At 36.9% G+C, this 27,368-nt stretch overlaps 1 protein-coding gene and 1 pseudogene across 1 annotated transcript in view; one reads left to right on the forward strand and one right to left on the reverse strand.

The window, feature by feature from the left end:
• Ccdc148 (coiled-coil domain containing 148) overlaps positions 1 to 27,368 on the forward strand; it is a 301,801-nt gene that overhangs the window by 154,314 nt on the left and 120,119 nt on the right. The window contains exons 9-10 of the mRNA XM_010606782.3: positions 6,633 to 6,771; positions 8,249 to 8,455. Coding sequence (XP_010605084.1) covers positions 6,633 to 6,771; positions 8,249 to 8,455 — 346 coding nt within the window. The remainder of the gene's footprint in view (positions 1 to 6,632; positions 6,772 to 8,248; positions 8,456 to 27,368) is intronic.
• LOC117283458 lies at positions 5,156 to 5,235 on the reverse strand (annotated as a pseudogene).

Below are 27,368 nucleotides of genomic sequence, written 5' to 3' on the forward strand. Positions count from 1 at the left end.
TTTTGGTACTGAGGATTGAACTCGGGTCCTTGCGCTTGCAAGGCAGGCCACCGAACTGCTGAGCTAAATCCCTGGCCCCATTAACTTCTTAATGATTACTGGCTGTTTGTTTGAAGTGATACTGCAACATATTCATATGTCACTTAGAATCTCAGAAGCCCTGATGATGGTTAATTAAACATTTCCTTATATCATCCTAAAGAACCAAGCCAGTTTTATTATTCATGCTTTCGACCTGGAAAATTGAGTCAGAATATCTATCTAAGGGAATTGCACTTAAACTTTACTGCACTTTAAAACATTTGTGCTCCCCAAAAGTGAGAAATAAAGCGCTGACTTGGAGGCCGATTTTGCCTCAGTCAAAGGACGTTTTAAAAATTAAAGCACATAACATAGATAATTGTGTCTTCACTAAGTCTATTCATTTGAATTTGGGGTGTTTTTGTCTTGTTTGTAATAAAAATGGCCCCTATTGAAAATTATTGCCTCTGATTAGCTGAGGAGCATGGATTGTTTCACATGCTGACTGATTTCTGCTCACCTTAGCTCTGCATCTCTTTCAACTCTGTATCACTCTTTAATGCTCTCCTGCCAAAACAATAAGATGATACATTTTTAAATATCATTTTTCTTTTTGCACTTAGCTGTCAATTAGGGTATCTTTAGCTATAAAAAATAGCCCAGTTTAAAGTAATTTATATAATAAGAATAATTTCTTATTTAACAGGAAGCTCAGAAGTAGAGCAGCCCAAGTGTGGTCTGTTTATCGGCATTCTCTTGCTGACTTCCCAGGTTAAACAACTTCCTGCCACATGACATAGCAGTTCCCCAGTACAGTGTCCAAAAGCAGGAAAAGACCTTTCCTCTTTTGTGACTTTTAAAACAAGAGTTCAGAAACTTTTTCCCCAGAAGAATTTTCCCTCCCATTTTTGGGGCCAGATTGGGTCTTTTGTTCAAGCACTTAGAAAATACTGGCTAGAGGAATAGAAAGCTTGTGAATGGATATCTGGAGAGCCTTTCGATCAGTCAAGATTCATTTCCGGGGCTGGTTATGGAGTTTTCTTTGCCTGGGCATAGTTGGAGGAGGGAGGATCAGCATTCTGGTGAAAAGGAGCAAGGCTAGGGGCAATGATGTCTGCTATGGTTTTCTTTTCCTTACACTTCTGATAAATGTAATTATTTAAAACCTAACAAATGGGGGTGATAGAGCTACACATTTTACTTTTAGCAAAATGTCCAGTACAAACATATATAGGCAACAAAATGTAATTTAGAAGCTTTGCCTTCACCCCCCTTTAAGAAATGTGCATTCTAAATAAAAAAATAAGTTCTTCATGTAAACTATTCTGAAAAAGAAACCTAAGTGTGCTGTCTATTTGGAAAACACAGTTACCAAATAAATCACTTACCCTCCTCTTCTGACTAGATTCCATTTCATAATCCTTCTTAGAAGAAATTCTGGAGCCATCACTTAAAACCCTGCCACACTGTCACATCTCAGAAGAGTGGTCATGTGAGTTAGCATTCCATCAGTGTGATGAAATATTTAACATGAAGTATTTAAGAAAGTCAATTTAACAGAGGAAAAGTTTATTTTGTTTTAACACTTTCACAGATTTCAAGTCATGGTCACTTTGGTTCCACTGTGAAGCAGAGAGAAGGAGAGGAGAGAGGGGAGAGAGAACAATGACCAGGAGCAGGGACAAAATACCCACTTCAAAGGCAGGCCCTCCGTAACCTGCTTCCTCTCTGTAGGCCCCACCTGCTAGCATTTCCACCATCTCCCAATAGCGTCACCAGCTGGGGACCAAGACTTCAACACATGAGGAGTTTGGGGAGGACATTTAAGATTCAAACCATAACAAATGAGAATTTAGATGTTACTGCAAGTTTTGGTTTTACACCATGGCTCACTTTTAAAGAACCTATTCTCCAATTCAGTGAGATTTGACTACGCCTTTGAGAATCCACTTTATTCTTGTTGTCAGTTCTTAGCTAAAGTAGCCAGACTCGGTGGAACCCAGGGACCACAGAGATGAGAAATACCAAGTAGGAATGGATTTCCTGGGAAGAGAATGTACCTACCCAAATAAATCAGAGGGGTAGATTCTGTTACTCAGATATGGCCTGGAACCAGAGAGCCCCTGTATGTCAGAAGGAAATTAAAAGTTTGTGTTTAGATAATGACAGTGGATAGTTTATGGATGAGGTGACAAACTCAGGAACTAGTTGGATTAGAGTGGGTGTTTGGGTGGGTCTGGTTTGGAAAGACAACATTGGAAAGTAGAGCTGTGTTCTCCACCTGATCAGACACGGTGCAGGCAGACAAAGGGATTGTGACAAAACTAGCTTTTAACCATGTTAATCCACCAGTGGCTCTTCAGTCTAGCCGCTTAGTGGAGAATCTCTGACACTTAATTTTACGAGAGTCGAGTGTTTCTTTAGGCTACACTCCCTATTGTCATCTGACAATCTCAGGCTGTCCTCAGATGCTGGTAACTGCGTCAGCTTGCTTCAGAAGGCACTAATTACAACTTTGCCTGGAAAGCTCTTCTTACCTAGATAAAATATAAAACAGCTTTCAGCCAGTATATAAACACAATGTTTAATTTCCGAGACTTGAAGTACTTGTGTCTTATTGACGACCCTTGCCCCATCTTCACTGGTAAATGTGCTTTGATGTTGTGGAGTGTACCCAAAGGAAATAGTTTAAAAGTGGCTCTGATGGAAATAGTGGATAAGTTAATTGTGAGTCAGTTTAGACTTTTTGGAATGACTCAAACAGATAGGATTATAGACAATCAGCCTGGGTCAGGTTGAATTTTCACAGCCCAGTTGTCCTCGTTTTTTAATTATCTGTTTTTTCTCATTTTCTGGAAAATCATAATGAAATTGTATCTGTGGACCTCAGGGTTTGGGGGCAAGGGAGGCTGAGTGGTTTGAGTGGTAAATGTCTCATCCCCTCTGCAATGTCTGAAGTGCTTAACAAACTTGTGAACTGAAAAAATTCTGGTGTGCTGTGCTAAACATAAAATTACAAAGCCCTTTAAATTAGATAAAAAAGAATAGAAATTGTAGCAACTGTCAAAAAAATTTTTTTTGTCCAAGCTGTTTTTAATTGAAAATATTTAGGATAAGTTTAAAGTTTTCTTTCAAATTATCTTTAAAATTATATCATTTTTCAAATTCAGAAAACAGATAAAGGATCAGAAAATTTCTCAGTATGGGTGCGTAATTTAGCTAGTTTATTGTGACAATCACTGGCAAAGCAGTTAAATTAAATGACATCTTCAAAAGGTGAAAGGTAATCTTGGCCATAAATATATATTATGTGCAAAGAAAATATGAAAGTTAAAATAGAAAAAATAAATGTCTAGATTTAAATTTCAAAATACAGATAAACTGAGTAAGACTTTGTATTAGAACTAAAAGGCCACGCTTCTAGGAAATGGCTATCAAGTTATTGTGAAGAGGCTCTCATGTTCAGCTATTCCTCTTAGATTCTACTGTGCAGAGACTTGGTATATATTCAGGATAGATGTGGGAAGGTGGGTGCTTCCTCGCTCTTTCACAAGCAGCATTCCAACAGAAAGGTCTGTGCCATAATTATTGTCCATGTGATTATTTGCCTCAAGATTTAAGCCTATAGCTCTGGAAACTGCTATCAATACTGTAAAAATAATAACATTGTGAATATGTACATGTCACTTATTTTCACCATGTTTTAAATTTTTACTGTACATTTGCTAGAAAAAATGACTTAGAATTTGCGTAATTGTGGTAACTAGGAAAAACTATTGGGATCTGATGTTTCTCAAATCAACAGGAAGGTCAAAATGGATGTTGTCACTGTTCATAGCATACTTGGTTTGAAATATCAGGTTTTAATGTTTTAGAGTTATTTCATATATTTCAGTGGTTTTTAATGTTATCACTAAAATGCTACCTAATTAATACATGTATGCAATCTATAAAAATTCACTGAGTGCCACAAATTCTCCTGCTGCTATATTTATTTATAGCAATGTACACTGCTTAATGTGTGCTTTATTTGAAAAGCATTTTTGTAAATGTTTGCTATTCATGCTTTGTCTTTGAGGACAGCCACAATCTCGTACCATCATTCAGTAGAAGAGATCATCAAGGCAATTAGTTTAAAAGTGTTTCTCCATAAACCAGAAGAGTTAAATTATGGGTAAGATTGCTTGTCATTTATTTTAGGTGAGGTTCTGCAGAAACAAAACTGAGACAGCGGTTCCTAGAACAAAAGGCTTGTTGGAGGCTGCTCTCCAGAGAAGTTTTGGGAAAGAGGCAGAATGGAGAAGGGACAGTGCACTAAGCAGGGAGGAGATCTCAGTGGAGACTGATATCACTTCCAGTAGTTGGTTCCACCTGGAAGCAAGTGTCTGTTGCATGGTGGCCCTGGAGAGAGGGTGGGAGAATGACCTTTGGATTGAAGAAGTTCCCAATTGGCCCAGCACAATTCTATATAGAAGGGAGGGGCATCTATGAGTTATCAACAAGACTCACATCTTGGTGATAGAAATTAAGACTAATAAAATAACTCTGGCTTATAAAACCATCAGCCTCATTATATAGATGAATGGCAATTTAAAAGAACAAGAAACTTTAGGTCCCATCACTTTCCCCACACACATTCATATTTTTTACTAAATAAAGGTGGAAATTCAAACTGTGTCCAAAGCCCTTTGATTACAAGAAATTTAAAAAAATTAATGAAGGAAAGAACTGTAGTTCTAGTCTTTTTGTTATTGTTACTTATGTATTGGAGAATTTACCTAGCTAATTTTGTTCTTAAAATGCTTTATGTTACCATGAATGAAAATGAGTTCTTTGAGAGAGAACCTTCGATAATGTCTATGAAAACCTGAGAGTGTTTGAAGGGCCAACTGTACTCAGCCAGCCTTTCTCCTAGCTTAATTTTCCTGCTTTAAATGATTTATTTGCACAACCCTTTGACTGTGTGTGCAGAGCTACTTCAGATCGAACCGAAATACATGGTGTATTCACTGAATGGATTCAACTCAAAGCCTTTCTTTTCATTAGATTATTTCACATTGAAGACTTGTAGAGTATTTTTCCTGGTAGTATACCTCCAATCCTTTTACTTTTCCCCATCATAGATCAGATAGACAAGATTTCCTTCTTTGAAAAAAGAACTTTTTCTCTTTTTTTCCACTACACTTGATCTTAGCCAAAAGGCCGAGAAGCGATTCTTTTTTTCCACTTAATACAATGAAATACTTTATAGAAACTAGGAAACCTTACATTAAGACAGTGGAATTCCCATTGGTGTCACTGATTTAAAATGTGTTTATTTTGTTTTAAACTTTCAAATATTTTTTCAGAAGCATAAAGACATGAAATTTTTTGAGTTGCACAATTAATTTGAAAGTGTAATAACCATCAATATAGTAGAAATAAACAATGACATGTCCTCATCTGGGACCAAAGAAATATTTGTGGCTAATAATATTCCCTCTGATTGCATCTGTATTTGATTATTCTACTGTCTTAAACAGGAATAATAATATGCAAATAAACTCAGAATACAAAGAGGCATTATTTCAGTTTAGAATTCAAGCTGTTAATGCCACATTTCACTTTGCATAGGACTTTGCTAATACTTATATATGTGTCAATGCATACGATATTCTGAAAGAACTGAGCATTTTGGAGCTGCATGGACATGTGACTGGGAAGGCAACTTGCAGGGATCCAGTTTACAGACGCGTTCTTCAGTGATCTGAAACATCACCATTGGTTATCCTTTCATACCAATGTTTAGTATTACTTCCACAAAGCAAGGACTTCAGAGTATAAAGTAAAAGATAGTTTTAGACTTTTCTTTGAAGCCAAACCTTAAGAACAGTAGGTGCCTTCTTCAGGTTATCTTTGTTTTCCTTTATGTAACTGTTCATCCAACTGTCTACATTTGTATTTCTCTCCAGCCTAGATATAGGAACTTTGTTGAATAAGAAAAAAAACCCAACCCTATAAAACCTGTTTTCATTATAATCTATTTTCAATGTTTGTTTATTTTATTAATTGGTCATATTTTTTAAGTCATGTTGCTAGGCACGGTAGAATAAATATTTTTAAAAATAATTTTTCATGAGCTGCTTCATATTATGCCTGCTACTCATAAAAATACCAGATAAGTAGGGTCAGGGATTTAGCTCAGCGGTTCTACCACCTGCCTTGCAAGCATGAGGACCAGAGTTTGATCCCCAGTACCAAAAAAGAAAATACCAAATGAATGATTGAAAGAACTATTGTATTAGAGTTTAGAAACTTTTCAGTAATAGACATTAGTTTTTAAAAATTCCTTTTTTATGTAATTATTGTAAGTTGCAATAATGCCCATGAAAACCTGAAAGTTTGAAGGGCCAACTGCGTTCAGCCGGCCTTTCTCCTGGCTTAATTTTCCTGTTTGAAACGCTTTATTTGCACAATCCTTTGACTGTCTGTGTGTGCAGAACTACAGAGAGAACTGAAATACTTGGCTCATTCACTGAATGGATTTTTTTTGCAAATAGTTTGAACGATTTGATCTCCCTTAAACTCCACAATTCCTCTACTATATATTGTGTCATTTTTGTTGCCATCAGAAACTTCCAACTAAGTGAAGAAGATCACTGGATTTACCAGGCTGTTTTAGATCAATATCCTGGAGATCTTGTTGGCAGAAGAACTCTGTATCTGGACATGTTACAAAGATATTTTCCTCACAAATCTAGGCATGATTTGGTGAGTGCTAAATCCTTCCTTCATCCTGGCAGGTTGAATTGTTTTAGCAGTCAACAATTGCTGGCTATGCACTTTTGTAATTGTTTTAAATATAGCAAATTAAAACAATCATGTGTATAGGAGTTTCAGTGTCATCCCATAGAAACTCGTTCAGCATGCATAACAGTGGGTGAGAGAAATGCTATTATTATCTTTCATTTCCAAAGAAGAAACAGAAGCAAAGTTCATAGAGCTACTGTGACCATCCTTGCCCCATATTTTTTATTCTCCCAAACCCCCAACAAGTATTCATTTCGATTATGGTCTCTAATTGATACCTGTTATGTAATAAATAATTCACTCTAGAATTTAAAAAATTGTCAATTTATTGAATCAGAGTTTTCTCTTTGTTCCCTATCAATTCATTTGCTTCTGCAACTAGGTATCATCATGAACTTTGCAGATTTTTGTTCTCCTACTATAATTAGCATGATAGAGTTTTCTATTTACTTTCTATATTGGATTGATTAGTATGTATTTCTGCATGGTATATGCTTCTTTTCTTGATGCTTACAAATATTAAGTATATTTATGGCTTTATGGAACAAAGCTAAGAAATGTACAGAACAGATTCTAGCAGTTGATACCTGGTTTAAGTGAGAGTGTAGTCTGTTTCATCAGGTATGTAATCAATCATACCTAAAGTATTACATTAGGTGGGGCATGCTTTATCTTGCTTGCTAGCTTCCTTTCTCACACCATTAAGGGATTAAATAATATGTGAAGCTCGAAGATGTGGAAGACACACTTTTGCATGAGGAGCTTTTCAGAATCACCTGTGGAGATTTTTCAAAGTAGTCAGGCTCTCTTCATTCCTATCCTTCCCCGCAAGGTTCCAATACTTCCCGTGTTGGAGAGTCATTGCTGTAAGGAGCTCCTCCTACTGTACTAATATGTGAGTGTCGTGTCCTTCAAGAGTGTATGGTGGGAAGGGCTAGATGTCACTACTGTACTTTCCTTAAATTTAAGAATCTGAGAATTCTAATAGTTAAGGATAAAACTGAATTTTCAGGATTATTACAGCAATTTAAAATTTTTATTGGCATGTTGTCTAACTGGAACACTAGATGCGATTGTCAAAACTGATTTAGGCATGGTGTGTTGAAAAACATGATATTTTGGGAGAAATGTTGCTTTCTATTCTTTGAAGCACTGCTGTTAAGAAGTGGAAGTTGTTTTAGAGGCCACTTGATCTGACTCCATTTTCCTTTAGGAAACGGAGAACTTACATACATTAGATAACATTCTCAGTTACCAGTTAGCTGCGCTCTCTAAAAGCTGAAGCTAGTACTTGGCTATTGTGTTTGCTATTAAGATGTTTATGTTCAGTTTTTCAAAATCATTAGTTATAATTAATGTTATTTATTTGTACAACTGTGACATAAAATATAGACCCATTTTCACATTGATAAATGTTCACCACTTGTTATCTTTTCAGGTAGAGCATGAGAAATATTGTGACCAATATCACTTTGCTAAGGAGCAGGAAAGGATCTTGATTGAAAATTGGAATAAGAACAGGAAAGACTTTATACAGAAGGCAATGCTGACCCTCCTTGAGGCCTGTGCCACTTATGAAATGGAAAGCACATTGGCAAAGGACAGGAAAAAGCAACAGGAACTGTGTGCTGATCTGAAAGCCAAGGTAAGATGTTTCTTGGGTCTTTTGCTATTTGTCTAGGTATTCATTTAAGAACTTGCTTTTCCTTTTGTTTAAATCCAACCTGCAGTTCAGTTTCTCCAAAAAGTCCATTTTGAATACAACTGTTTGCTTAAACCACATAAAATTACAATCCTTTAGACCCAAATTATTTAACAATCAACAGTTTCATAAGGTTTAACCCAAAGTTATTATAACAGAATGTTAACATTGAAAAGTTTTTGGCTTTTAAAAAATTTCATGAAAAAATTGAACAAACTTTCTTAACAAAATAATAAGAGAATAACAATAGTTAATACATGGTGTATTATTTTCTTCAAAGTAGTTTGTACATTGATGTTTGATGGAGATGTTCAACACCCATTATACAGGCTGCAGGCCAGAGTTAGATGCTGTGTGCCATTGCAGAACATAATTGTAGAGTAACTAATTCTGCCTCAAGCAGGTACTGATAAAAGTAATTGTAAAAGGCTCTTGGAGTTATGAAAAAGGGAAAGGATTCATGTGAAGGCGTGTTAGAGCAAGCTTGCTGAGCTGTGTATGAGCCTCAGCAAGGTGCAGGGGAGTAGATGGGGTTTTCCTTCTTCCTAGACCAAGGAAAGGGGGCCTTTCAGGTAACCCTTAGTTGGAAGGATTGAGGGCAGGTGTCCAATGTTTGTGGGGAAAACAGAGGAGCCGCCTCAGCAGCAGATGAGAGCATGAGCAGCAGCTGTTCTGGGAGTGCTGCTGTCCCCAGACTGGCCACAGGTGCTGGAATCCTGGAGGTCTGATTCTCCTTAGGAGTGTTTGCAGGGTTCGTTAAAACAACTGGTGTTGAGCTACGGCAGAAAGTGCACAGTAAAATGCTGTCTTGGTTTAATAATAAATGATGTGATAGGAGAATGATGGCACAAGAAATTTTGTTCTCTTGATAGAAAAAAAACCTGGCAGACATGATGTAGCAATTATGTATGTATGTAAAAGTAAATGTCCCTGTTTTAAAAGGTGAAGGGAAAACTGCTTGCTCTATATGCTTTTTTAAAGTTATTTCTTTGCACGTCTCATAAGTTTGGGGCCTACAAGGAACAGAAGTTGCATTGAAGCTGATCTTACTGTAGGCTACAGAACTACTGCATGTTTCTTCTTCATTGTAGACTGATAGGAAACACAGGGTCAGTGGTCATAGCAAGTTCTTTTACTCTTGTCAGTTTTTACTCAGTTTGTAAATGTTATCATTAACCCTTGAGCTATTCTGCAAGTGTATATTCTTTGTATTGTATTGGGTTTCGCTGTGTTGTGTTGTAATCATATGTGTAATACAGTGCACAGTACATAAATTTGCTATTACATGAAGTTTTGCTTATATACCACCCATGTAAACACCATGGAGGTTAAAAATATAGGATGTTTTCTGCAGTTCAGAAGGTTTTCTCATGACTCTTCTCAGTAATACTACCCTCACCTGAAACCACTCTTCTGACTTCATCATAGATGAGTTTTATCTGTCCTAGAACTTGATGTAAATCAAATCATACAGCATAACTCCTTTATGCTTCTTGTGCTCATCATATCTGTTTCATTGCATGCTACCATCATGTATTCTTTTCATTCTTGTGTCGTATCTCATCATTTATATATAACAAAATTTATGTTTTCCTATTACTGGAAATTTTCATTGTTACCAGATTTTTGCTATTATGATAGTGGTCCTATGGGCATTCTTTGGTGTGTCTTTTTATTAGGCATATGCACTCATCTCCACTGGATAAATGCACAGGAGCAGATCTATCCCTGATGGATCATAAGGGCTAGGTTTTTTTTTTCTTTTCTTTTTATTGAGTTTATTGGTACAATCTAGGTATACAATACAGTTACATTCATTACTGGGATCCTGTACCTTCACATGATAGGGTCTTGGTTCTCATTTTTTGGGTTAGCTGTTTTTAAGTGTAGTAAATATTGCCAGAATAAGTTTCCCAAAGTGGTTATGTACATTTCAGCCAGTTTCAGTTGCTCTACATTTCAGCAACTTTGCTATTGTGAATACTTAATTTTAACTAATCTGACGGCTGAGTAGTGATACCTCATTATGTTTTCATTTGCATTTAGAATAATGACTTTGGGCATCTTTTCTTTCTTTCTTTTCTTTCTTTTTTGGTACCGGGAGTCAAACTCAGGACCTTCCGCTTGCGAGGCAGATGGTGGAACCACTGAGCTAAATCCCTGGCCCCATTACTATCCTATTGCATATCCTCTTTTGAGAAATGTCCATTCTAGTCTTTTGCCCATTTTCCTCTTGGGTTTTCTTTCTTTTTTTTTTTTCTTTTTTTGGTACCGGGGATTGAACTCGGGTCCTTGAGCTTGCAAGGCAGGCCACTGAACCGCTGAGCTAAATCCTCAGCTCTGGGTTTTCTTTTTTTTTTTTCTTTTTTTGGTCCCGGGGATTGAGCTCGGGTCCTTGAGCTTGCAAGGCAGGCCACTGAACCGCTGAGCTAAATCCTCAGCTCTGGGTTTTCTTTTTTTTTTTTCTTTTTTTGGTACCGGGGATTGAACTCGGGTCCTTGAGCTTGCAAGGCAGGCCACTGAACCGCTGAGCTAAATCCTCAGCTCTGGGTTTTCTTTTTTCTCATACATTTGTATGTTCTTTACATATTATGTGTACAAGTTCTACAACTTTTTGTTTTCTCCCAGTCAATGTTTTGCAACTTCACTCTTGATGTTTTTAGATGAACAAAATTTAATTTTAATTAAGCGTTGTCTTTTAGTTTTAAATATCTTTGAGATATGTTATATACAGCAAAGTACCCTTTTAGTGTATAGTTCTATGAGTTTTGCAAATGCATGTAACTCCTACTATGGTCAAGATATAGAATGATTCCATTACCCCTCCAAACTCTTCATACCCTTATTATAGTCAACCTTATACCCACTTCTAGCTTTTTGCAACTGCTGATCTGTTTTTTGCTCCCTATTCTTTCACTTATGTTAAAAATGTCATATAAATATAACCATACTGATGATAGGGATTTCAGTCTGATTTTCTTCACTTGGTACAATGCATGTAAGATCCATTCATATTCTTATTTGGACTGATATTTGGCTTTAGTTTATTGTGGAGTAGTTAGCATTTGATGACATGGATACTGTGTATCACAGCGTATCCACTCCCGAGTTGTGTTTGAATTTGGCAATTAGTGTTGCTTTGCTTATGGCAGCATGGGCTTAGTTTCCTGGTGAACCCCGGCCTGTGTCTCTTGCACATGCCTGCTCTTTCCTCCTCACTAGATTGTCACTAGACATTTGACAGAAGGGAAGAGGCATTCTGTTTCCTCTAATATCCTGGTGTAGCCTATATCCTGGATTGGGGCTCAGTGGTCCTACTCTCATTTCCCACAGCAGACAAACTTGGCTTCATGCCTTCTCTTGTGAAGGAGGCATTTTCCTGGCCCTTCCCCAGGAGCAGGTATGTTTCTCCTTTTCTTTTCCTTTCTGCAAGGGATCTATGTGCCCTATGGGTTTGCTGCCCCCACCCCTCCCCCTTCATTCTATAGTGTTTCATTCTGTAGGGCTTTGATCTCTTTCTCTCTTAGATACACACTGCCACTGCAAATTGGCTCTGCCTCCTACCCTGGCTGAAAATTTTCTTGTGAGCACTCTGAAATCTGTGGAGAAAAGCCAGTGAATGTGTGCAAATTGCCCTATGTAATTTCTAGAGGTTCCACATTCTCATGCTCTATCAAATTACCAAAATGTGAAGATCATTAACGTTTATCAATCTGTATCAATCCATTACAAAGCTTTAGCTGCAGTCCTCCTACCCATTTCATGGGTGTGTGTGGGGAGCTTGTTTTCCCCAGATGCTCTGGCATAGACAAATGCATCTTTGCCATTGTCTCTCCTTGGGCACATGTCTTTTTCCTTAACTTTTGGGCTGCTTTGTGGCCCCTTTACCTCTGCTCTCTGATGAGCTCAAGAAAAGTCCTGACACAGGGGATTCTGTTTTTCACCTTTTTGCTTTTAAAGTGGGAGTGACATTCTTCCCAACTTTTTTGTACCTAAATGGAAGCTGAAAAATCCTAATGAATATTACTCAATAATTTTTAGGTGTCGTATAAGGAAATTGTTGGATAGTGGAGAGGGGTCTTGCCAAAGGCAGATGGACCCAAGGGCCAAACATTGGGATGGGACAATAAATGGAAAACTGATAGGTGGGAGAGAAGTGGCTAGTCAGAGGAAAGTGTGCATGATCCCCATCAGGGTCATTCTTAAGGAAAAGCACAGTTTGCAACCACTGCAACAAAATTGTTAGAGGGGCGAGAGACAGCATTAACTGCCTGCCAGGTTTACCTAGAACAGTCACCATCAGATAGAACTTCACCTCGCCTTCACTTTTGCTTTCCAACCTCTGGGCCTTGATGGTGTAAGCATCTAGGCAATGAAATGAGTCATCTCTGAATCCAGAAGAAAGAACTGGTTAATGTACTGGAAGCTCTCTTTGAATCAAGACAACGCTGAAGACTTATAGTTACTGTGGGTCTTCTCTAACCCAAGAGCCACATGTTCTCTTGGGTTTTCATCTGGTGGCAGGAGAAACATCTGAGTAGGGGACAAAAATAATGCTGTGTTTTGATTATTTCCCACACACCATGATGTCAGATATGTTTGGCACACTCTGCTGAATGTATCCTGTATGTCAGGAATTCTAATAGGAGCTTTATGTGCATTTTCTGATTTTGTCCGCAGTCACCAGGCTAAGCTGAGATGTGCACAAGTTGCTGCGCAACTTTTGCCTACTGAAGGCAGAGGTGTGGTCCCAGGAAGCACAGAATATGGAGTCACTTCCTTGGAAAGGAGTGGTCACAAGAGGGTTGCTGTGGGCTGAGTTGTCCCCTGAGGTTGCTGTGCTGCAAGCTTGTTCCCTGCTGTGTGCTGAGCTTGAGTGGTGGAGGGACCTTTAGAAACATGGCCTAGCAGAAGGTAGTTAGGTCATGGGCTACTGCCCAGAAGGGATTAATGCTGGTCTCACAGGGTCAGATAGCTCTTGAGAGAAGAGTTGTTAAAGACAAGGCTACCCCACCTTCTTGGCTGCTTCTGCATGCAGCCAATTCCCTTGCTGTTTCTCCACCATGTCATGATAACAGCCAGAGGGCCTTTGCCAGGGTGCCAGTGCCATGCCACTGGTACGCTCCAGCCATCAGAATTGTAAGACAAACAAAAAGTCTTTACTTCCTAAGCTATCCACAGTCAGCTATTTTGTTATGATTGTAGTAAATGAACTGAGACAAGGATAAACAATATTTCTGGTCTTCCAGGAATGAAACTACTAAGGTGTAAATAGGGGTAGTAAGTGAAGAAACTAGAACAAAAGGGCAGTAAATTGGATTCTATTTCCTGTAGAGTTAGGAAAGGGATTGTACAATAATTTAAAATGATAAATTATGCTAATGGATTTTTTAATGTGGAAGAAAGCTTGGAGATTTATCCTTGTTTGTCAGTTTATAAGTCTGAAAGTTGAGTCCTGAAAGATGAAGTGACTTGCCAGAGGTTTGCACTAACTCTTTCAACTTGAAATTCAATACTACGTTGGCCTCACACAGGTTTACATATACAAGTCCTACAAACTAATATAAGATATTTATTATACTGCAGGCCCTGGTGTGCTATATATTAGAAGCACAGGATGTGAAAAATGGTCCTTCATTGTATCACAAATTTTCCCTTTCTAAAATAATATGCTAGCTATAAAAAAACATTAATTAAATATTTAACCATAATTTTGTTTTCAGTCTTAGAATTTAAAAGACCTTTTGGGGAGTGATTTAGATGATTACTGTCTTTTAAGAAAAATATTAAATGTTGAAATAACACATCCCCTCTCTGTGTTTCATTTTTGGTTTTTGTCAGTAACAGTTGCTGTAGCAAGCAGAGGCATGCAGGGCCCTTGCCAGAGGGAAGAGACAAAGGGGGAAAAGCAGAGCATTCACTCTCCTGCTCACCCAAAACCTCCTCGTTGATTTCCAAAGTTTTCCCAGCCTACAGGTCCTTCTCACTGCCCAGCCTAGACCGCTCTGATAGCTGTGTACTTTATTTTGCATCATGTACAGTGTGGCTGGGAGGGAACCTTGTTTCCAGAGCTATCTGGTAGGTGACATTTTTCTTTTTTTCTTTTTTTTTCTTCCAGGCTGGGTAGCCAAGTGCCACTTGAGATAAAGTCACCATCACTTAGACTTTCTGTGCCACAGGCAAAGTCTTACTTAGTCCTGACTAATTAGAAACTAATACCATTTACCCACACATACACACAGACTCCCTCCTACTTTATCAAGAAAGTTAGATTGTTTAGAGTGAAAGCGATGCCTAATTCCCTCTTCCCTCACCCTGTGTCTTTCTGTCTCTTGTGGGTCCCTGGCATTCATTAGTCGCAGGATGTGATGCCTTCAACATGTTCAAATACAGTTGTTCTTCCTAATATTTGGAACTCTGACCACTTTATATTTTAGAAACTTGATCTTCCCTTCTGTTGATGTTTGTCTCTCCTATTCTTATTAGTGTTTCCCTCGGCTTGTAAACTGATTAAGTCTTTCCTATCCAAAGAAATTTTCTCTTGACTCTCAAGTCATCCCTGTGCCTGACAAGTTCCTACTTCTTTACTCTTATTGGAAATCATCCTTTTGAAAGAATAATTTATGTTATGGCCCCATTCTTTCAGCCTCTCCTGTCCACTGAAAACCTCTTTCCTTTCCAAGGTCACCAGTGACTTGTCCAGCCAGCGCTCTTCATCCAGATTTGACTGGGCCTTCCCACTTTCCCACTTCATTTTTCTGTCCACTACTCACTTCCTGACATTCTTTACTACTTAGAGTCTATACAAGATTCACTTGCTATGGCCGGAAGCGATTCTTAGTCCCCCTGTGTTTTGCTCATCATCTATCCAATCCTAAAACCTTGATGTCCTCCAGGTTTTTATTCTTGCTCTTGGCTCTTTTCTTTCTACTTCACTACTCACCCCTAAGCACTCTTGTGATTTTGCCTACTTTGATGTACTAATTACTTGCAAATACTTTTCACATCCATGATCACTGTCTTGAACCTCATTTGTCCAGCAATATGATTATAATAATTTAAAGTTTATAATTGCCTCAAATTCTGTATCCAAAATGGAAATTTTTGTTTTTATGTGGTAAATTTGTACTTTGCTCTTAAAAGTTAGCTTCCTATTTTTCCTCACCCTTATAATTTTACAACTTTGTAAAAGTTTTCCTCAACTTTTACCATCAGTGAGCCTTGACCATTGTTCTTGAACTGATTCACTCTCTTGTGACTGCATAATGTCCTATTCTTTTGAAATATTTACCCCAGTCAGAGAAAACTCTATCTAAAATGCAATTCTAGTTACCCTTGTTAACTCCTCGGTGGCTCCCCTTTGCCTCCAGCAATGGCTACACTTCTTGACATGACATTACAGGTCGCCAATAACTAGGACTCTGGCTCTCTTTCCGCCCTCCTATTTTGACAAACCCCACTCTTCACTTTTAATTTCAGGAATTCCAAACATCTTGTAATCTATGCTCCTTCTCCTGCCATAACACTGTGCGCCATTTTCCTGCTCCCTATATCTTTGATCTGCTATTGTTGTTGGCTTTGTCTGGAATGCCTCTTCTTGTCTTCCTTTGTCTGGGTAAATCTTACTCACCTTCAAGATTCAGCTCAAATGTCTGCTACATGAAGACTTCCTTGATTAGAGTCAAAGCATTCTTTGTTTTTATTAACTCCTTGTATATAACTATGGCTTACCAGTGAATATGATTACAGCACACTAAAAAATTATGTCCCCAACACAACTGCTAGCAGGAATCCTATTTCATTCATCTTGGTATAAACCTTTATGTTCCCCCACAATAAATATTTCAGTGTTTGGAACATGACAGGTGTTCAGTAAATTTTGTTTAAGTGAAGTGTATAAACCTCAGGACTTCTTTTTTCTCTTCTTTTCAGTACCTCCTGATACAGTACTATATTCACTACCTACTTTCTGCATTATTTATGAGTAAGCTTGCTGTTAAAACAAGTATAACATGTGCAAAGTCATTAAGAAGTGAAGCATAAGACTTAATTGTTAACACTGAATATACTTAGATTTCAAATTTTGTTTAAAAATAAAACCTGGCTACATATAAAACAGGTAATTTGAAGGATGAACAAAATCACCTGGCACTTAGTTTTCTTCTCCACTTCTTATGTTTGTGTTGCTTTTCCCCGTCTCTGGCCGTATCAATGTTGAAGTAGAAGGTATTTTTAAAAATGAATATCATTTGAACCCTTTCCACATTTGCTAGTTCCTTACATCACTGACACTTTCTACACTTGATCTTAGCCAAAAGACTGAGAAGCGATCATCACTGACACTTTCTACAGTCACCCTCCTCCACAGATTTCGGTCTCCTTTGCTAATGGAGAAAAAACTTAGGCTTGGATTCCACAAATAAAAATGTGAGTGGAACATTAATTCAAACTGAGAGTTTTCTGAGTCCCAATTCCAGACATAATAAATAGGTGATGTAAGACTCACTCTCACACAGTATAAAACTCTAAAACCAAATAAGTGTTTACAAAAGTGTTTACACCTATGCATGAATGAGACTTTTGAAAAAAGACAAGTTTGGAAAGTGAGCCACATATTCACCCTGGATTCTTCATGAGGTCATTTTTAACATGAGGTGAAGAGGTGTATGATTCAAGCAGAGAATGACAATGAATGACAATCTTGATAGCTTAAAGAAACAGAAATTGAGCTTTAGGCTTCAAAGGCAGCTAGAAGCCAAAGAGAGGAAGACGCAGAGCATCCAAAATGTGTATAAAATATCCCACAAGTGCTTTGCCAGCTTGTCATCTCTTCATGCATACGGTGAAATATCAAAAGGCCAACAGAAAACTGCTACTTGATGGCTGAGAACTGAAGTCACTGAAGACAGTTGTGGAGAAGCAGAGGTATTAGAATTCCAGCCCAGACGAAGTGGAGAAATCTTACAACTCTAGACATTTAGTTGAAACCTCCAAATAGCCATGCCTTAGGGATAAGGGCTGTGCTCTAGAATTATGGGCAAAATTCAAAAGAACTACTCCAGAAATAGACAAAATAAAGCATCAACAAAATCCAGATTTTTTTTTTGCTATTTAAATGATTTCCCAACTAAACCGTAACACTTTAGAGAAAAATAACATAATTTAGAGCCTCTATAAATATCACTTACAATGTTCAGCATATAATTGTCAACATTTAAAGAAACAGGAGACTGATCAATAATCAAAGAATAAAAGTATCAGAGATGATTCAGATATTATAGGTAAGAGATAATAACTAAAACAATTATGATTAATAGGCTAAAGTAAATGTAAGAAAATATGATAAAACGAATGAAACTATGTTTATTTAATAGAGCATTAGAATATATAAAAATACATCAAATAGAAATTCTAAGGGATTCCATTGTTGTCTCATGACAACATATTCTCAGCGACTCATGACACTTTTTCTAAAATAGACCATATTTTAAAGCCATGACTTATCTCAGTAAATGGAACTGAAATAATTTCTTGCATCCTACCACATCATAAAGGAGTCAACAGCAAAAGGAACCACAGCAACTATGGAGATTGAAAAATACACTCTGGATCAATCAATGCATCATATAAGAAATTTAAAGATTCCTACAATCGAACAATAAAAACACAACACATTAGACTCTGTAGAAAACAATATATACACCAATTCCACAATATGAGTATAACTTTTTTTTGGCACCGGGGATTGAACTCAGGACCTTGCACTTGCGAGGCAGGCAGGTAGCACCACTGAGTTAATCCCAGCCTGTGAATGTAACTATTATGTATCGCAAGCATACATTTTAAAAAACCTTCATTTTAAGTTCGCAGAGATTCTGTAAATGTTAAATATAACACCTAAAACTCCCATCCACTGGGTGGGCTTTAACAGCATATTGGTCACAGCAGTAAACAGTTTTAATGATTTTGATAGGTTAATAGAAATATTCAAAATATTCAAACAGAAGCACATAGGAAAAATAGTAAAGCTAGAATGGGATAAAACTCCTCAGAGAGATGTGGAACATGGCAAGAAGATTTATTATGCAAGAAAATGAAAGATCCAGAAAGAGGAAATTAAAAAATACAATCAACATGGAATAATTTATATCTAAAAACTTACTAAGCCTGTTGAAAAATATCAACCTATATTTTTGAGAAGTTCAATAAACCCAAGATAGACACAAAGAAAAACCTACTAAGGCACAAAATACTCATTACTGAAAATGAACACTAACGAGAAAGGGAGTAAGATGAACAGATAGACATGACATGTAGAATTCATTTGCTGATGGAATCACTTGCAAAAGCAGCAAATTGTGGGGCCACTGGTGGTGGGAGCAGCTTCCCAGTTGTGCAAGAGGCAGAGTGGGCTTTCCCAGAAGAGCTCTGCAGTGTGTGTTTCTAGATGTTAACTGTGGAAGCTTAGAGTTTGCTTCTCCTCCCCTTCTAAAGATTTTATGAGTCATCTAAAATCCTGTGATTGATACTTTCTGCTTAAAGTAGGTAAAATGGATTCTGTTGTATGCAAAGAAAAACTCTTATACAGACAATTCTGGGTCCTACTCTTCTATTCTAATTGTCCTGCTTGCTGAGTTAACAGGGTCTACAAATAATAATGAATCATCCCTCTCTTAATTTAGGCTGCAACTGACCTTGGAGGCACACAGGGCTTGCATCAGATAACCTTCAAGGCAGAAAAACTGTGAAGAGCTTATCCACCAGCCACATGTCCTAAGTAGCCATATATAGAGGAAAGGATACTTTCCTCACCTAACAATCTATCAGTGTTCACAAACATCTTTTACTTTTATTTATGTTTCTGTCATCATCTCAGAGAATATTTCCTTGGTAATGGCAGAGATAGCGGATTGCTTCTGGAGCAATAGTGATTGCCCCATAACATGCTTCCTTGATCAGAGAAGTAAAAAGAAACCTAATTGGAGAATTTGGATGTGTAAAAATGGCAGTCATTTCTGTCAACTTAAGACAATCACTCCTGGGTGTCTTAATATGGTCAACTGTGCCATGCACTACCAGCATTATCACTGTTAGCAATGAAACCTTTTAGTCTCCGTAGTTGGAGACATTCATAGAGAATTTCTCTGTGGTTAACTATGAATACAGAATAGTCAGAAGCAAGAGAGCTCCAAGGAACCATAGGCATCAATTCCAGAGTAGTTTTGGTCACAGCAGCAGATGGCATTTCCTCTACAAAGTTATATTGTACTATCTATGGCTCTTGGCAGGTAGCTAATTAAGATTCCACAGGGCTTGGGGACTTGATAAATCTACATATTAGTTCCAAGTAAAATATTCCAAGTAGCCCTATTTTTAAAATATCTTAGCTTTTAAGGCATATTTGTCTGCACTGGAGTCTATTTTATAAAGTTTAAAAGAGACCATACTTTTTTAATATGCTTTATAATTACAGCCTTATATTTCAGTGGCAAGTCATAACAACATCTCACGAGATATTTTGCAAGTGAAGACACTTAGTCTGGAATATAAATGTTTGTATTTTACAGTGACTTTATGCAATGAAAAAAATCAGGCAACCCTAGCGTCAAGTACTGGATGATTTAAGAGGGGACCTCACAACTTGGTGTTTAAAAGCCAGTGATATTTAAAATATCTGTTAAAAAACCCTATGGTTACTAATAAAATTCTAAATGTGTCTGGTGAAACAGAATAATAAATCCAGAAATAAACACACACACACACACACACACACACACACACATAATGTCAGTTTTCAACAAAGATACAAAGTTAGTTCAATAGTAAAAGGAAGTGTTACTAAAAAATAGTGTGAATCACTGAATATCCAGGTCAAGAATAAAGTAACTTCAATACATACTTTATGTCATTTACAAAAGTTAACTCAAAATGGATCATAGACCTACATGTAGAAATGAAAACTAATACACAAAAGCGGACAACATAGGACAAAGTTTTTATGACTTTGGATTGAGCAAGGATTTCTTGGGCATGACACCAAATGTACTATCTCTTTTTCTTTTTTTTGGGGGGGTACTGGGGATCGAACTCGGGCCCTTGTGCTTGTGAGGCAGGCACCAGAACCACTGAGCTAAATCCCCAGCCCCAAATGCACTATCTCTAAAAGAAAAAAAAATAAGTTGAACATCCTCAAATGTATTTAAAGTCACTAATAGGACAATAAAAATACAAAACACACACTAGAGTAAAACATTCACAAATACACATCTAGTAAAAAAAATCATATCCAGAATTTATAAAGCATTCTGAAAACTTAATGATAAGAAAATAACCTGGGCTGGGGATTTAGTTTAGTGGTGCCACCCGCTGCCTTGCAAGTGCAAGGTCCTGAGTTAGATCTCCAGTACTGGGGGGAGGAGGGTGGAGAGAGAGAGAGAGAGTAACCTAATTTTAAGTAAAGAGCAAAATATTTGGCCACATCACCAAAGAAGATATACAACAAATAAGGCACAAAAAGACACTCAATATCACTCATTATTAGATAAATGCAAATTAAAACTAAAAGAGGTATCAGTATATCATTACATCTAGAATTTTAAAAACTGACCATGATAAATATTCACAATGATGTAAAATAATCAGAAATCTCATACAATGCCCATAAGAAATAAAAAGTGATAGTTACTTGTGAGATGTTTTGACAGCTTTCTGTACTATTAAACATACGCTTACCACATGGACTGTCTGTTACCCACAGGTTTGTAACCCATGTAGTACAAAGATAAATGTGCTGCCCCATACTGGTATTACTCTCCTTCACCTGCCTCTCACACTGCACTTATGATATCTGATGTAAATTTTTTTTCTCTTTGAGTTTATTGGTACATTCTAGGTATACAGTACAGTTACATTCATCATTGGGATCTTGTACCTTTACATGACAGGTCTTGGTTCTCATTTTTTGCCCTTGTCTCTGCCTTCCCTTCACTCCCTCCTCCCCTCCTCATTTACAAACTCTGATGTAAATTTTTATTTCAATGTTTATTGCTGGACTTTCTAAGCATATGAAGAAGAAGTGTTCATTTTTAATTTATCTTTGTAGCACTATTGCCTAATACTAATCATAACCCATTAGGGAAACAATTCCTTTCACAATAGCATCCAAAAAAAAAAATGAAGTATTTAGGAATCAATCTAACAAAAGAAGCAAAAGACCTCTACACTGAAAGCTACGGTATTCTGAAAAAAAAGATCAAAGAAGATATAAGAAAATGGAAAGATATCCCCTGCTTCTGGGTAGGAAGAATCAACATAGTGAAATTGGAAATACTCCCAAAACTTCTGTTCAGATTCAACACAATCCCACTTGAAATCCCAACACTCTATTTCACAGAACTAGAAAAAAGAATCCAAAAATTCATTTGGAACTAGAAGAGACCCAGAGTAGCAAAAGCCATCCTAGGCAACAGATACATGGCAGTGGGTATAACAATTCCCAATTTAAAACTACTACAAAGCCACTGTGATAAAAACAGCATGGTACTTGCAAAGAAACAGACCTGAGGATCAGTGGAAGAGATTGAAAGACACAAAAACCAACTCCAGATGTACTCAGCTATTTCATCTTTGACAAAGGAGCCAACCATCCTCAGTGGAGGAAAGATAGCTTCTTTAATAAATGATGTTGGAAAAACTAGATCTCAACCTGCCAAAGATTAAAACTAGACCCTTATTTTTCACCATGCACTAAACTAAAATCCAAGTGGATTAAAGATCAAAATATTAAAAAAGAGACACTAAATTTACTGGAAGATAAATTAGACAAAACTCTTGAAGACATTGACATAGGAAAAGACTTTATGAACAAATCCTCAGAAGCACAGGAACTACCACAAAGAAATAATTTGGATCTCATCTTATTTAAAATCTTTTGCACTGCAAAAGAAACTATCAACAGAACTAAGAGACAACCTAAAATGTGGGGAAAAAATTTTACCAGCTGCTCCTCAAAGAACTATTATCTAGAATATATAAAGAACTCAAAAAAATCAGCCCCTCCAAATATAAAGACCCAATTCAAAAACACATCTGAACTGAACAGACATTTCTCAGGCAAAGAAGTAAAAGCATCAAGTCAGTAGATGAAAAAATGTCTCACATCACTGGTCATTCAAGAGATGCAGATGAGAACAATACTGAGATTTCACTTCACCCCACAAAGAAAGGCTGCTATCAAGAAATTAACCAATAACAAATGTTGGTGGGGTTGCAGGGAGAAAGGAACCCTTCTTCATTGTTAGTGGGAGTGCAGACTGGTATGACCACTGTGAAAACCAATATGGAGCTACCTCAAAGAACTAGGATTAGATGTTCCATTTGACCCAGCCATCCCTCTGCTGGGTATCTTTCCAAAAGAATTAAAAGAATTATACCACAGTGATATATGCACACCCACGTTTATAAGTGGCACAGTCTGTAATAGCTAAAACTTGGAAACAGCCCATTTGCCCATCAGTTAGAGATTGGATAAAGAAGATATGGTTTTTCTATAAAATGGAGTACTACTCAGCCATAAAGAGTGATAAACTAGAGTAATTAATAGGAAAATGGGTGCATATTGAGCTTATACTCTTAAGTGAAATAAATAAGTCACACATGTGTGAATACTGAATCGTTTCTCTGGTGTGAAAAAGTATAATTGTAAATAAGATCCTAATGGAATAATTGACAACATGTAATAGGAAGAAAAGGGCTAAAGGTGTAGGGGAAGTGGGAAGGGTAGGGGAAGGAAATAAGGGAAAAGAAAAAAATATGAGAAAATAAAAAAATGGAAATAAAATTTTTGTAAATAGGGAAGGGGAGAGTGGGTGAAGGGAGGGCAGGGACAAGGGGAAAAATGAGAACCAAGACCTGTCATGTAATGGTGCAAGAGCTCAACGATGAATGTAACTGTACTGTATACCTAAAATGTACCAATAAACTCAATGAGAAAAAAGTACTAATCGTAACCCATAATGAGTACTCAGTAAACATCAATGTTAACTTTATATACATTTGAATCTTATATTTATATTATAGCAGCTTGATAAAAGTGCTATAGGAGGAATCATAATAATTTATGTTCTCTGGTAATCTCCTGGTGTTTTAACTTGTTCACATCTGGCTTTGATGTTCTTCATGGGTTAAAAAACAGTTGCATTATAAAATCTGGACATGATACTAATGTTCCTGCATTTGTTTGAGGCAAACCCTGTGGCTTTCTTAAAACCAGAGATCATTCTGTTTTCTATACGCATTTGTCTCCAAATGGAAACTCAGAGAGAAGATCTGTTTTTTTTGTAATTTTTCCTTTTACCCTGGCATTGTTGAATTGGGAAACTTAAGGCATGCATGAAGGGATAATTGGGAAGAAAAATTAAAGTTCTGATTTCTTGCTCTTAGTTCTAAAAGACATTTTTTTTAAATAAAAAATATTGCAAGTCAGGATTGACAATTTGCAAATAAAAAGATTGAAGCTATCTTTTTAAGGTGTTATTTATTTTTATAGAACTCTCTTGGGAAATAATGGGAAAATTAAATATAACATTGAAGGCAATCTCTCTTTTAATATCTAAGATATCCAGGTACATTTTTAACCTAGTGAAACATTTAGTACTCTGAACAATGTCCTCTGTGCTTTTGTTATCAGGGTGGCTGCATCTAACCAAATGAATTCCCATTGAAGTGTTTCACTTCAGAATAGTTGAGCAAAATCCCCATTTTGAAGATGTCTAAAATAATATCTATCCATTTTTTTCTATACTATCTCATTATAACACATATTTATTTTGGTTGTAGTGTCTTGCTGGAAGACCTTTTTTTTTGTGTGGATGAGTGAGGCAGACTAGTGAAAGTCTAAAGTTGAAGGAAAAATGATAAAAATGATATGTCAGTGCCAGAGACATTTGTAATAAAGAAAATCAAGTTTCTAGGCATGAAAAAACCATAAGAGACACACTAAAAGCATCTAGTTCTAGGCTTTATGACTATTTCTTTACTTTCATAAGAGATAGATTTTGTAAAAGTCATATGTTGAATGTCTGAGTATTTGAAAGTGATACAAGTGATTATTACTAATTACTACAAAATATATTTTTCTTTTAAAATAATGTCATTTATTCAACAACTGGTTTTCACAGAGCTACCTTGTACCAGGCACTGTGGTGGGCACTGGTCATTTAGACATGAGTAGGACATCCTCAAAGATCTCAGATTCCAGTGAAACAGATTTTCAGCAGCTCCAACTTCCTGGCATCTCCACTCTAGCTTTGATTTCACACACAGACTAAGGCATCACCTCCCAGGGTTTCATGGCAGTGACTATGACTCTGTCATGCCACATTGCCTGGGTTCTCAGTCCTTCTTCTGATATCTGGTTGGCAGCTTTCATGATCCTGTACCTGTTTTCTGTATGCTTGTAAAAGCAGTATCATGTAGATGGTGCCAAGGTCTGCCATCAAAGGGAGCAGTAGCCAGGATTCTTTGGACCATGGCGGAAGCAGCCTCTGAGTAGGTGGATAGTAGAACTCTGGAATACATTTCCCTAGGTGGTCTGAGTGCTGTATTTTCAAAGCAAAGTTTTTCAGAGGAGGTTAGTCATTCTTGTGTCATATACATGAGACCATTAAGTCCAGGATCAAGGACTGATGATTTTTGAATCACTCAAATTAAGCAGGCAGTGGGTATTTCACTCAGATTTCTACTCTGTGAATCTAGGCTGCATGCTGATCTTCTTACTCTAAGAATCTCCCTCTGTTTCTAGCCAAAGTTTGCAGGGCAAAAGCCTTCTCCAGGTTGCAGTTCTTCAAAACACACATTTCCTCCACCATCTTCCTAAAGCATGGCTCCACTCCTGGTCAGCAAGTAACCCAATGCTTACCCCTCAGTTGTTCACAAAAGTAGGGGTTTTGAGTAGCCACACAAATTCCCAACAGGACATCCTGACTACATTGTTTTTAAAAACTGAAGTAAAAAAGTATGTCATGTATGTATACCAACTCCCATGATGAATGTAATTGTTTTCAATGCAAAATATACAAATAAAAAATAAGTACTTAAAAATTTTAGTATCCTGCTACCTCTCAAAGTGTTAGTATTTTTTAAATTGGTAATCTATTTTTCAGTTGTTCAGTGGACATCTGAAATAACTCATCTGTCATTTATTTCACCTTCAAATAAATTCAATTATGTTTTTAAAATATCCACAGGTTATGTGTGATTATAATTTCAAGGGCACACTCTAATGACTTAATTTTGTTAAATGCTGGTGGAGTAGATAGGACAGGAAGTGCTGGTCAGGTTGACTTGGTTTATATCTAAGTTGCTTATGAACTTGTTAATCTTGAGCAAGTTACTTAACCCCTCCAAACCTCTTGCTTCTTTATGTATAAAGTAGAGAAAATGAAAGATCTAACTCACTATGTGTTTGTGACTATTAAAACATAGTCTCTGGCAATAATGAATATTTCATAGGACTTAGTCATTATTTTCCCCATTTGAGAGTCAGAGAGAAAAAGAATAATAGTGTATTTAGCTCAATCATTGTTCTTCTTGATTATGACAAAACATATGCCTAATTTGGAACATTCTCATTATGTGTGGACTAAAAGTATCAAGATGGTTGTTATTATCTCAAAGAAATATAGGATGTTTTAAAATAGCTCCCAAACTACTCAAAGGGACTTTTATGACATAGTCAATCCTGCTATGAATAGTCATTCAAGTTGTGTGCAGACCAGCTTTAATGTATGCAAATAGCATCACCTCTGAGTCATTCTGCACACTTCTTCACCTGCATGAGTACATGCAGTGACCTTGGAAATATTCTTCAATAATGATGTAGTTTTATTGCATTTGCAATATTAACTTGTAAACTATAATTGGACTTAAAGTTGTAATTTGTCCTAACAACTTTTGCTTAAGAGATTTTCTTGAATTCTAGTTTCTGCCCTAGTACTAGCTACCTGTGTGGATGAAGACAAATCACTTAATATTCTCAGACCTCAATTTCTCCATCTGTCAAAGAAAGGAGTGGGACTAAATTATCTCTGGCTCTAAAATTCTATAATTTGCATGTAAAATGCAATTTTAATCTCTCTCTCTCTCATGAATTTGAAGCTTTGAGTGAATTTCTGGTGTTAGCAGGGCAGTTTGGAATTGGTATTTATAGTCTGATAATTAGCATGAAGTATCATACTCTTTCCATTTGTCATATTGACAAAGCATAAACATTCTAGAACAAATGTGTGACATTTAAAATAATAGGGCTTAGTGTGACCCAAGAGGTCTTTCCATGCCCTGTTCCAGCACCATGATTATCTATGTATAAATGACCGCATTGGATCTCTTCTTAATTCACAACATTTCAAACAACTAAAAGAAAAGTTCTCATCAGTGATATTGAAAATGCCATTTTGTGTGTCTGAATGGAGTTTTGGCTCACTTAATGTGACACTGCATGCCCAGTCTTAAAGTAGGCTTGGTGTAATGAGGCAGTTCTGAATGCAAACCCAGTAAACTTCTACTGCCTCATTATGATCAGACTCTTAAAAAGCTTAAGTCAAACAAATAACTTACATCTAAATGTCACCATTTTACATGTTAAGGCTTTCATGTAACTAAATCAGTTTTCCTTTTTTGATGGGGGTGGGATAAATTCATTATCCATTAAAAAGGCATAGTGTTTATTCTTTAATGTTAAAGTGAATAGATGCACAGGCCATGAACTTCCTTGGGTACTGACAAGTACTCTTGGTGGTGTGCATAGGTGATCCTGTCTGGAATTTCCACTGTAGGAGAAGTGCTCATCATAATATAT

The sequence above is a fragment of the Fukomys damarensis genome, unplaced genomic scaffold, assembly GCF_012274545.1.
Source record: "Fukomys damarensis isolate Sample0158 unplaced genomic scaffold, DMR_v1.0_HiC HiC_scaffold_26, whole genome shotgun sequence".
Lineage (NCBI taxonomy): Eukaryota > Metazoa > Chordata > Mammalia > Rodentia > Bathyergidae > Fukomys > Fukomys damarensis.